This window comes from Salarias fasciatus, chromosome 6, assembly GCF_902148845.1.
Source record: "Salarias fasciatus chromosome 6, fSalaFa1.1, whole genome shotgun sequence".
In the NCBI taxonomy this organism is placed as follows: domain Eukaryota; kingdom Metazoa; phylum Chordata; class Actinopteri; order Blenniiformes; family Blenniidae; genus Salarias; species Salarias fasciatus.
Window position 1 is genome coordinate 37,381,498 of NC_043750.1, and position 12,228 is coordinate 37,393,725.

Genomic DNA, 12,228 nt, shown 5'->3' on the forward strand with positions numbered 1-12,228 from the left:
GTAGGACCTGCAGACACGCTGGGATTCAACCTCTAAGCATGTCGAAACTTAAAAGAATTAGTATCAAGCAAATCTAAATAAAATCATTTATACATCATCAAAACATGCCGTCATTTTAAATAACTGTCAGAACTCTCACTCACGGCACATTTTCTGACAAGTCTCCAGATCAGAATACCTGCAGCCGTCCTCCTGAGCGCCATTTCTCACCATTCAGCTTCTTGTCATCAGGTCATGACCCTGTAGCTGTGCAGTATGTCATGTGCCAGATACTTTGAAACGTCAGGCCTTTGTTCCCCCCGTCTGCGCTCACTCTGCTGTGATTCATTGTCACCGACCAGAGAACTCTTGCTGAAACGTTTCAAAGGCTTCATGTCAGCTTCAGAGCTCTGGGGCAGAGGAGCATGCTGTGATCCTGCAGAGTTCTGCCCCCTAGTGGTTGAAATGAACACGACTCCACTCTCTGTTTCTGTGTCTCTCAGCCACTCGTTTTGGACCAAGACTGCATGACGCTGTGCTCTCGGGACCTCAGGCTAGAAAAGCGCACTCTTTTCAGGTACGCTCCCACCGAATGACCAACTGTCGGCTTGAAACCGTTTCATAGAGCAGGATGATGCATGACCGCCGTCTCGTCTTTTCCAGACTGGACCTGGTCCCCATAAACCGCTCGGTGGGTTTAAAAGCGAAGCCCACGAAGCCAGTGACCGAGGTCCTCAGGCCCGTGGTGGCCAAATACGGCCTGCACCTTTCAGACCTGGTGGCTCGCATTGTGAGTGTGTGTTCAGGCTGCAGACAGACGGACGTGCGGGTAATGCAATGAGGTCCTTATCTTGTCCGTGTGTGTGATTCAGAGTGGGGAGTCGGAGCCTTTAGATCTAGGCCTTCCCATTTCCAACCTGGACGGGCTGCGGGTGGTGTTAGATATAGCAGAAAACGCCCCTGGAAAAGGTATGCAACACACACACACACACACACACAGGCCCGTAACAAATAAAGTTGGAATTATTAATTAACCTCAAACGCATGTCGACAGCATCCAAACTCAATGCAGAGAGGCAAACGTTAACCTCACCAAAAAGTAGAAAAACAGCTAAAATGAGAAGAACCAGCTCATGACCCTCTGGGATAAAATGTCCAGCCTGCAAGATTTCATTCAGAACTGACATTGTAATGTTCTTATTACAGGTTATTTATTTACTCTCTACATATTCAGTCGTTTATCTCACCCTGTTATTAAATGTACCAACAAAAAGAGACATTCCGATTCCGATTCTGAATCAATAAATCCAGAGACTTTTACAGCTGAATTACCTCTGTATCTCCACACCTGCCTCCTTCCCTTCTCTCGCTAGATAAACAGAAAGTCGCCGCCGCCAAGAGTCACCTTCAGGCCTCCACAAGCAGAAACCAATCAACGACAGTAAGATCTCATCTGTGTTCCCCTGCTCTCGCCCCGGAATGTTCCGTAACCCACCGAATGTCTCCTTCTCCACGATATCACGCTACTAAGTGTCTCCCCCGCCGTGTTCACTCAGCCGTGTGTGTTTGCACAGTGTTTCAAAGTGAAGATGTGTGTATCAGTGTGCGTCTCTGGCTGTGTCGACCGTGTTCTTGTGGACCGTCGCTGCGGGGGTCCGGAGCCCCCTTCACCCTGTCCAGGTTCCTAATGTTCCATTATTGTGGTCTGCCTGTGGCCGAATGCATCATCAACTGCTCTCTCTGGTTTGCTGGTTCTCTTCCTTCCATAACAAAACCCTCCTGCCAGGCACGGCACGCCCCGCCCCGCCTCACAGAGCTCCTCCTGGTCGTTAGTACAGCAGAAAAGCCCCCCCTGCTGCCCCCCCGCTTCCCGGGAACAGTGTAGGTAGTGGAAGTGGTGGAACTTCGAGCTGCATTTCCAGAACTTTTCCAGAGTGCAACAAAACATCACAGAGCGTTTTGAATTTAATTCCCAGAATTAAAAGTCCATGTGATAGTGGACAAGTATTATTAAAGTACCATAATAGTTAGAAACAGTCAGTACAGCTCTCATACTAGTAATCAGTGATCAATAAAGTACTATTACTCATGAAAAAGTATCAATAAAGTCCATGTAATGAATAAAATACCAATAATAGTTAAAAGGAAACAGTAAAATACCCATATCAACTGATGGTAAAATATCAGTAATAGTGAAAACATATTTTTTAAGTACTAACTCAGACCTTTTGTCCAGTTTGCATTTGCCCGGCTGCGTGTTCAAATCTCCATTTTTACCTCATTTGTATTTCCATATTTCAATAACGGCACAGCGGGTGAGCGTGCGCTGTGCATTAATCTTTAGAATTACAATGATAATGTCATTTTGAGATATATATATAATTTTTGTGACTGAACAGGAATAAGTCACTCTGTTTTTTTTACATTTTGAATTTGATCAGCCACAGTGCATGAAAACAATCTTTATCCAGGTGTGTATCAGGGTCCCAGTGGAAAGTCAGGAAACGGCGCTCACAGGAACCGTAGCTGGAAATGCGGCTTCAGACTGCTTTCTGGGTTTTCCATGTCGCTCTTTGGGTTCCAGCTGGTCTTTATTTTTTTTTTTTTTTTTTTTTTTTTACCTTGCTGGCTTTTTGATTCTGCTGGCGAAGTGTTTTTTTTTTTATTTTCCTCCCTCGTGCGCAGTAGTGAAGCTGTAGTGAGTAGTTAGTCCCTCTGCTGCTGTGGGTGTGTGTTCCTGCGAGCCTACACGTTGATGATGCTGAGTACACACAGTGGACATGATGGATGTGTGAAACATCTCACCTGTGTTTCATCAAGCGTAAATGTTTCATTTGATTCTCTGTAATCAGTCGCCAAAGACATCCAGCCCTGTAAACATCTTCACCCTCCTGTCAAAAACAGTCCAAACCCTGGAAGCCGTCTCTCATTTCCGTCCAGTGCGGTTGTCTTCTTTCCAATAAGAGCGCCTGGTTATCCTCGGATAGCTTTAGTGCACCGCTCGCCGGGGCTCTAACGCCCGGCTCCGCTCTCCTTGTGGCCCCCAGGGGGAGGACAGGCCGTCAGGGAAAGCCGGTCCGGCCCACCCCCATGGGGAAAACGGCAAGGCCGGGCCCAGCCCCGACACGAGCCGCCAGCCCTTACCCAACCACTCTGTCTCTCTCCATAAGGCTCCGGAGAAACGAAAGCAGAAAAAGATAAATATAGACGAAGCTGAAGGTAAAGCTGAACGACCTCCCTCTCTCTAGTCTGTAGCTGTGTTGCTGTGATCACACTAACCCTCCTGCCTGTTTGCAGTATTGCAGTGCTAGCTAGCCGCTACATGTAGCACAGTCACCTCTGCTTTGACTGAACGTAGCTTTGACTCGTCCAAATAATCAATACACACTTTGCTGCATGTTTCCCAGTGAATCTGTTTTCAAGAATACAGAGTCGGTGCACATCTTCATGTGTGTTTGTGTGTATGCATGCTGTGTTATTGTGTGTGTGTGTGTGTGTGTGTGTGTGCGCGCCTGCAGAGTTCTTCGACCTCATATCCAAAGCTCAGAGCAACCGAGCCGACGACCAGCGAGGCCTGCTAAACAAGACCGACCTGCAGCTCCCAGACTTCCTGCGCCTGTCGCCGGCGGCGACCGACCAGGCCGCGCCGCCCCCCTACGACCCCGAGCCCAGCTGCTCCACCCCCAACTCCCGTAACCCCGACAACGGCAGCTTCCCCAGCGGCGGTCGCCGGGGCAATAAGGCGAACGGCAACGACAGGGGGGGAGGGGGAGGAGGAGGGGGAATGGCAGGGGGCACCCACCTGCTGAACGCCAGCCATCAGTCCCAGAGCCTGGACTCTGCGCTGGGCGCCGAGAGCGGAGGCGGGAGGAAAGCCAGGCCGCCCCCTCCCTTCCCCGGCGCCGTCTCCCCCATCCACCCGGCGGGCCAGGGCCCGCAGCGCGGCCTCCTCCTGGACTCCGGCAGGGGGGAGTCGGTCCAGATGCTGGAGGAGGACACCCTCTCCGACCTGACTCTGGTGGGGGAGGCGGACCTGAACAGCCCCAGCCTCAACTACGTCACCCCCTCGGCCGTGCCGTGCAAACCCCACCCCCGACCCCAGCAGCACGCCCCGGACGCCCGGCCCAGCTCAGGTACCTCCCCCGTGTGAAACTTTCTGAAAACCTCTCAACTCTCACTCCTCACTTCACGCGACCGGGATTCGGACCGGAGGTCCGCCGAGGTCGCGGTGAACCGACCCACTCCTCGGCCGCTCGCTGAATGCATCCCGGTCTCCTCCCCGACTCACGTCTCACTGAAAAACTCACGTCTCACTTTGGCAACGCAACTAATGTGACAGGTAGAGTTAATAATGTACAGTAGGAAGCGGCCCGGGCGGCTCGGGCGCCGCGAGGCGAGAGGACAGACGGATGCATTGGGCTCGGACGCCGCTCCTCCCCGCCGCCTCCCCGTGTGCCGTGCATCTGTGTGAACCTTTGAGCGGACTTGCTGTGGATTGTTTTTGTTTGTTTGTTTTCCTCTCAAGAGCGAGCTCCAGTGTCTTTGGTGATGTCCAGTGCCAAACTCCAAATCTCTATCAGCCCCTTTTTCTTTGTACAGAATCTAACAATGCACTTTAGCCAATTACAAACAAGACCTTTAAAAAAAAAAAAAAAAAGGAAGAAAAAAATCATTTTCTTTGCTTCTTTTTGTTGTTTTTGTTTGTTTGTTTTTTTTTTTTTACTTTGCGAGAAAAACAAAGGAGCTCTGCTGAATCTCACTCCAGAGTGTTGCAGCGGCTCCGGCGCCACGCTGATAAGTGGGCCATGTGGTATTTTCGACTCATTACATGCTTTTAAGCGCGCCGCAGACCGACGCCGCGGACCTGACCCCATAAATACAAACATATGCAGCTGCAGCAGCGCTCTCATTCGCTCAGCTGTTCTTTACCGTCCCGAGCACAGTGCACTCTGTGTTTCCTCCCCTCCTCTCTTACCTCGGGCCATTCTCGTGTCACTCATTTAAAAAAAAAAAAAGAAAAAAAAGAAAAAGAAGGAAGGACACAGTATGGCGAGCGCTCATGCGGGCGATCCTCTCAGACCAAACCATCCAGAAGCTTCTGCTCTGCAAAAGCTCACTTCTTTCCTCTTCTTTCATTTCCGTCCCCGCTGGACAAAAAAGGACTCAGTTTCGTACTTTTCCCATCAAAAACAACAATAAACTGGTGATAATCTGCCACAAGTATTGGTTTGTATATAGTATACTCTGTGAAAAGGCCATATTGCCGTAGTCCCGGTTGAACCGCAGCTCTGCTGTGTCGCGATAGGAGCCGATTCTCTGTTCCGTTCAGTTGACTGTACTGTCTGTAAATAGATCAAATAAATGTTTTAGAGGTTGAACTCTCCCTGTAGCCTCTGGCGAGCAGCTTCTTTCTTCTTCAGACTTTCGATAACCTGTGATTTGTTGTGTGCTGAAGCGCTTCTCTCTGTTTTCACACACATCTCCACAAAGTCAGGAGAAAAAAAACGGTTTTTTAAAGCTTCATTAATAGTGGTTTAATAATTAAAAATTGTGTGTTTTCACTAATATCACTTAACATTATCCAGCATAAAAAAAACCTTTTTATATTCAGATTAGTACAATCTTTGAAGACTTTGGTTACAAAGCAGTGATAATTTTTTTTATTAAATAAACCTCTTGGGGATTTTTCAGCGCTGCTAAGTCATTATGTATTTATTTATTTATTTATTTTAAAAAAACAACAGTTTCTTCAGCTAATTTATTATTTAAAGTATGAAAAAAAATGTTTTTTGCCAGAATATATTCATCCATTCCTGAGGTGCTGGAGCTGACCACAGTAATTAACCTCAGATGTTTTTAGACTGTGGGAGGAAAATACCCTGAGGAAAGCCCTGTAGGCTCAGGGAGAACATGCAAACTGCACAGAAAGGAGTCTTTCTCAGCATGTGACAGAGCTAAACCGCCACACACAGCACTGAGCAGCACTGAGAGGCTTGTAGTGATGGAAAACTAAGAAATCAGGTTATTATTACAAGATATTACAGGCCCCACAATCTGGTTTCCTCCCACAGTCCAAAAACGCACATGTGAGGTTAATTGGTGGCTCTGAAATTGCCCCTCCATATGAATGTGTGTGTGTGTGTGTGTGTTTGTCCTGTGATGGACTGGTGAAAGATGAAATATTTAACAGCTGTTGGGCTCCATTGTCAGTCTAAACCATACAGGCTTCTCAGCTGTTTATGAAGATAATTTTACATTTTAATTTGATTCTACACCACAAACAACAAAACAGTCAATTCAACTGCAAATCGATGTACAAGACACTCATTTTCTCCTTGTGACAAGAAAAACCCCCCCCCCCCCAATTTTTGGATGTCTGACACCAAAAAACAGTCAAAATATCATCATACATTATGGGATAGCATTCAATCTGTTTTGGTTTATTACGTGTTTGTTTTTATAATCAAAACTCAAAGACAAAAAGAATCCTCAGGTTTGGTTTGGACCTCTGTCCTCCTCACTCCATCAGTCTGAACTCTCTCCCATTTATCATCTCACTTGATATTCCTCTCTGCTCTCCGTGTGTGTGTGTGTGTGTGTGTGTGTGTGTGTGTGTGTGTGTGTGTGTGTGTGTGTGTGTGTGTGTGTGTGTGTGTGTGTGTGTGTGTGTGTGTGTCTGCAGCACAGGGCCTTTGTTTTAGGGTACAAAGGCTTTTGGGGGACTTGGCTGTTAGTTATGCATGGGTTCCCTTCTGCTCAATGCCTTGTTAGTCTGGCTTTGTCATGCTGGGCTCTTTGGTAGCCCACCAACAAAACTAGGTCCTGTTTCTTCCTCACACACACACACACACACACACACAGATCCCCGGTTCCTCTTCGCACATGCGTGCCTGCGCTCACGTAGAAGCGCCGTCTCTCGGTGTCTTTTGCACCATGTGACGGCTTCGGTCTGTGGCGGTTTTTCCTCGGGATAATTGTTCGTTGTTGTCGGCCGCGTTTCTGTTTCCTCGAGGACCAACATGTGACACACTGATTTTATTTAACCGGTCCACTCAGCGCAACACATCGGTACTATAACCTGAGAGATAAAGCGTGGTTGTGTTTCGCCTTTAATGGCAGTGAGATGTGTTTTAAGTGAGTTATCAGATTCTCAATATCAACAGTAAAAAAAGCAGTGGAATCAGGAGTCTCTCCGCTTCTCTCCTGTGTAGCGTCACATTCTCTGAGTTTAAATGAAGACAGAGGAGCATGAGGCAGACTCCGGCTGTCGGCCTTGTTCGGGCCCGTTGAGTTCTCTGATCGTGGCTGTAGCTCCATGGGAAACCCTGATTCTGCAGGACCTGCTGTCTGATTCCAGTCTTGGCTCTGCTTTTGGACTCGTTCTCCGTCCACCGGCCAACAAAATAATTGCTTCCCAGCGCATGAACACAGTTTATCTTTGCATCACAAATGGCTTCTGGACAGAAAAAAAAGGAGAGAAAGAGTAGAACACAAGCGAGAGCAGAGCCCAGCCGCCATGTTTAAATAAACTGTGGTTTATTTATTCAGAGTCAGGGTGTGTGGAGTGCTGGAGGTTACTGGACAGGTCAGAGTTCAAACATACGGGAGCAGAAAGTCACTCACGTTCACACTTAAACTCATTTTCAGTTGAATTCATTGTTTAGTAAGAAGAGCAGCTTTTTTCATGACATTTCAGTTTCTGACTCAAAACAAGTGATATACCTTGACACAAGTGTGTGTGTGTGTGTGTGTCAACCTCAAATTAAGAATGTCTGTTTATGATCGCAGAACATTACAACACTACAAGTTGTGAATTAAACTGTAGTTTGTGGTAAAAAGAAATAGAAAAAAACATCTTAATTCCAGTAATGAGGAAATCTGTAATTCATTACTTGAACTCCTGCTTTATTTTTGTGACACTTAGCTGCACTGAGGCCCTTCCAGCTGTTTAAAGGGGTTTTTCTTCTGTGAAACACTGTTTCAGAAAATCAAAATTGACAGTATAATGTTGAAACAGATGAGAAATCAACCAGAAAATTATCAATCTACTGACTGATGAAGGTAGAATATTGATAACTGGACAGAGGGAGAACAAACCCAGAAAAAGACAAGAAAAGAAACCAGACCGCATGTTGTTCCTGACTTCAGCCAGTAGATGGCAGCAGTCTGTACAGAGACAGGAGGACAGGCTCCACAAGCACTCAGTAAACACAACTCAACTGTACACAAAAACTACATAAACACATAGCATGCACCCAAACACAAATGGAACACACACTTCACAAACACATGACACACACACTCACACACATACTGTGCACACACACTGAACACTCGACAAAGACACACTGCACATACAGTAGACACTGCTCAAACATGCACTGAACACACACTGAACATTTAAACACAATGCAATACACACACACACACACACACACACACACACACACACACACACACACACACACACACACACACACACACACACACACACACACACACACTGCACAATCCAACTGTATTTCCCACGATGTCACCGCCGGCAGCTAACATGGGAATATCTGTCACATCCGATTAGTCGCAGCCTGGCCCCCAGCTGTGTGTGTGTGTGTGTGTGTGTGTGTGTGTGTGTGTGTGTGTGTGTGTGTGTGTGTGTGTGTGTGTGTGTGTGTGTGTGTGTGTGTGTGTGTGTTCTCGTATTTCTATCCTTGTGGGGGCCAAATGTCCCCACAAAGATAGCAAAACGTGGAACGACGTGCCTTGTGGGGACCTTTTTCCGGTCCTAAGTAGGAGAAACAGTGTTTTCTTGACCATGTTGTTGTTACTGAAAAAAGTAAAAGTGCAAAAACATTTCTTTAGGGTTAGGCTTTGTTGTGGTGTGGGTTAGGGTTAGGGTAAGGGTCAGGGTTAGGGGCTAGACATGAATGGGAGTCAATGGACGGTCCCCACAAGGATAGAAATACGAGACTGCGCGTGTGTGTGTGTGTGTGTGTGTGTGTGTGTGTGTGTGTGTGTGTGTGTGTGTGTGTGTGTGTGTGTGTGTGTGTGTGTGTGTGTTCAGGATGTATATTCTGTCTTGTGTCATTGTAGTCTGGGATCTGCTCCAGCATCCCGAAGCCCTGAGATTCATTTAGGAGGATGGATGGAGAGAAACACACACACACACACACACACTGAGAGACGTAGCTTGAGAGTGTGTGTGTGTGTGTGCTGTGCTGTGCTGTGTGAGGATGGAGTGCGGTGTTTGCTCTCTGAATCGCTCCTGCATGCGGACTGTGTGCGGTGCAGTGAGATCTCTGGCGTTTCTCCTCCGTCTGTGTTTAAAGCGGCTCCTCCTCCTCAGGTAAGGACAGAGACGGGCGGAGGGGCAGGGAGAGAGGTGGAGGAGGCGTCAAGCTGCCCGGCAGGAGGACGGCCTCCTCCACCCTGCACTGCTCCCCCCCTCTCCCCCCTCTCCCTCCGCCCCGGCCTCCTCTCCGCTCCCGCCGGAAGTCCAAGTCTCCCTCGTCCCGCGGCCACGCCCCCCCGAAGCGAGCCCTGGACCTGGACCGGATCGACGGCGGCGCCGACCCCGAGGCCCCCCGCCAGCCCCCCCGCGGGGGGCCCCGGGGCTCGGAGCTGGACAGGAAGTGGGAGGGCGTGGCCCTGGAGCTGCGCTGCCGCGGCGGCCGGATGAGGTCGGCCGTGTACCAGACCTCCGACCTGCCCTCCATGGTGAGGGCCAAGTCGGAGCGGGGCGAGGGCAAAGGTCAGCTGGAGCGCAGTAAGCTGAAGGCCACGTTCGTCTGAGGACGTCGGGCCGACTCGCACCCCGCAGCGCCGGAGGCTGAGATCAGTCAGAGCCGAGTCCCGGTTCTGCTCTGCAGCCATCAGGACATCCAACACAGCTGCTCCACCTCATCCAGCCACACTGATTCTGCATGTTCTCCCTGAGCCTGTCCCATCTGAAAACCTGCTGCTTCCTTTTGGAAAGTCATCAACAGAAGGAAGAAGACACTGATTTTACTCACATTCAGACTCACTTTTTCACTTCACTTAAAGTGGATTTAATAACGCTGAAGTCGAGATAACTGTTTTCCCACCTGCAAGGTGAAGTGTGTGCTCTTCACATTTTCTCCACATAGACGCTTCACACACAGCATGCACACACTATGAACACACACTGCACACAGTGAGAGCGTCAGCTGAGTACGGTGGAACTTTATTTCAATGAATGAGAGGAAGAGATTCTTCAACCTCCAATTCTCTGCACTCTGCAGAAAAGCAGCGTTCAGCAGCGACGTACTGCAGACTCAGAGCGACTGTACAACTGGGACGCAGCGTTGAGCTCAAGGAGCCGCCTCCATCGGGACACACTGTCATTTTGCACTTTTTTTTTTAATTGAAGGTGGATTCAAGAGATTCTGTGTTGCTCTTCTGTGAAGCTGTCGTACATTGAAATGAGTGAAATCAGAGCAAAACGGACTGAAGCTCGTCTTCTGTCCCTGACTGCTTCAGGCCTCCTCTCTTCCACTGAGCTGCTCTCAATCATCGCCAGTATTACCATGAGTCTTTCTGTCTTCAAAATCTGTAGTTTTTTTTTTTGTAAGCACATCAGAAGATCAAGGATTACAACGGTAAATTAAAGTCAGTGGATTTTGTTCTGAAGCCTCGTCACATTACTGCAGACGTCCGGTTATTCATGTGCAGATGCAGGAGGATCGAACCTCCACCTCGAGAGTAACTCGAGGGGAACTGACCTCAGGATGAGAGCAGACATCTTAACGTGGTTAGAAGGTCATGAAACCACTGTAGCCTTTGACATTTCTGTCAGTATCTCAAATTTACTAACTCAGGATGGAATTTTAACCAGTGAAACTGATCATAAAACCTGACTTTGACTGCTTTTTTTTTTATTAGTTTCCTCAAACTGACAAAAATGCACTTTTCAGACAGTTCATCTCCAGTAATGTTTGAACTAAAGATGGCATTTGAAGGCATTTATTAGTAAAAGTGAAAAAAGCTGAGGCAGTCAGTACCACTGCCTCACTGTAGGAGGGCAGTGCTGAGCACACGTGGTCAGTCAGCAGAGAAAACAAGCTGGTCAAGTTCACTGGTTCGAATCCCCACTGCCAAAGGGTCCCAGGAACAAGACCTGTAGCGGAGCCGGAGTGGGGGCGAGGGGGCGGTCGCCCCAGGGCCCAAGAGGTAATAGGGCCCCGTTTCATGTGATGTGTTCACATTTACTCGTAAATAAATTATTATAATAAAATGTGCAGTGTGTGCGAGAAGGTATAGCATATGATTGTGGGCTCCAATTTGCCAATTCTTACATTACGACTGTCCATGAATGCATCAGAGCTGTAAGCCAGCGCTGATTGGCTGTGCGGCATGAACCAGTTTCTTCTTTTGCTCTTGATCTGAACTCTTTGGAGGGAAGTTAAACAGTATGCTAAACACTATGCTAGCCGCTAGCGGTACTACCCAAAACCTAACATCGGAGCCACTGGTGAGTCAGTGAAACCTTCAAAAATATTATCTTTATCAGAATGCTGTGGTCTTAAACACCTGGATATTTGAATGAGCCTTGTGTTGCTCTCAACTATAAGAGACCACCGAGTCTATTTTTTTTCTAATATACGTGAATTCCAAAAATATAGCTGTGTCTATATCTATCTGAATAGATTGTGTAATTTTAGACCAGCTGTGTTTATTTTATATTTAAGCTGTATCAAAGATGGTACAGATTTAGCCCGTGAGTTTTTAATCTCAGTTTTCAGCACCATGGACAGCGGACGCTCTGAGATTGACAGCTGTCATCAGGCTGCATTTGTGTGTGTGTGTGTGTGTGTGTGTGTGTGTGTGTGTGTGTGTGTGGGTGGGTGTGTGCGTGTGTGCGTGCGTATGTGTATTTGTTCTTCAGTACAAGTTTGTGAACTGGTTTGTGACTTTATTCTGCTTTCTGAGGCATATAGGTTTGCTTGGCTCAATAAAAGTGAGCATTAGTGTGTTGTTTGATGGTAGGGTGAGGGATTGTTTGAATGGTAAAATTACTATCATAAGGGCCCGTGGAGAATGCTCCGCCCCCTCTGTACTGAGACCCACTCCGCCTCTGAACAAGACCTTTAACCCCTTACTGCTCAGGCTGGAGTCATGAACCTGCAGATGATCCGTAATTCAAGGTAAGATCATGTTTTCATGAGTTCTTGATTCACTCCAGAAATATTTTTAAAAAAAGGGTTCAAAAATTGGCCTCTGTGAAATGAAATA

At 47.7% G+C, this 12,228-nt stretch overlaps 1 protein-coding gene across 3 annotated transcripts in view; it reads left to right on the top strand.

The window, feature by feature from the left end:
• Window positions 1-5,039, top strand: part of LOC115390941 (regulator of G-protein signaling 12-like) — a 44,133-nt gene extending 39,094 nt beyond the window's left edge. The window contains exons 14-19 of one of the 3 annotated variants that reach the window (XM_030094994.1): window positions 483-556; window positions 643-769; window positions 852-948; window positions 1,353-1,420; window positions 3,027-3,198; window positions 3,498-5,039. In XM_030094994.1, the coding sequence (XP_029950854.1) occupies window positions 483-556; window positions 643-769; window positions 852-948; window positions 1,353-1,420; window positions 3,027-3,198; window positions 3,498-4,129 (1,170 nt within the window). In that variant the 3' untranslated portion in view covers window positions 4,130-5,039. The remainder of the gene's footprint in view (window positions 1-482; window positions 557-642; window positions 770-851; window positions 949-1,352; window positions 1,421-3,026; window positions 3,199-3,497) is intronic. The other 2 variants (XM_030094995.1, XM_030094996.1) reach the window with 2 other exon arrangements.
• Window positions 5,040-12,228: the final 7,189 nt, after the last annotated feature.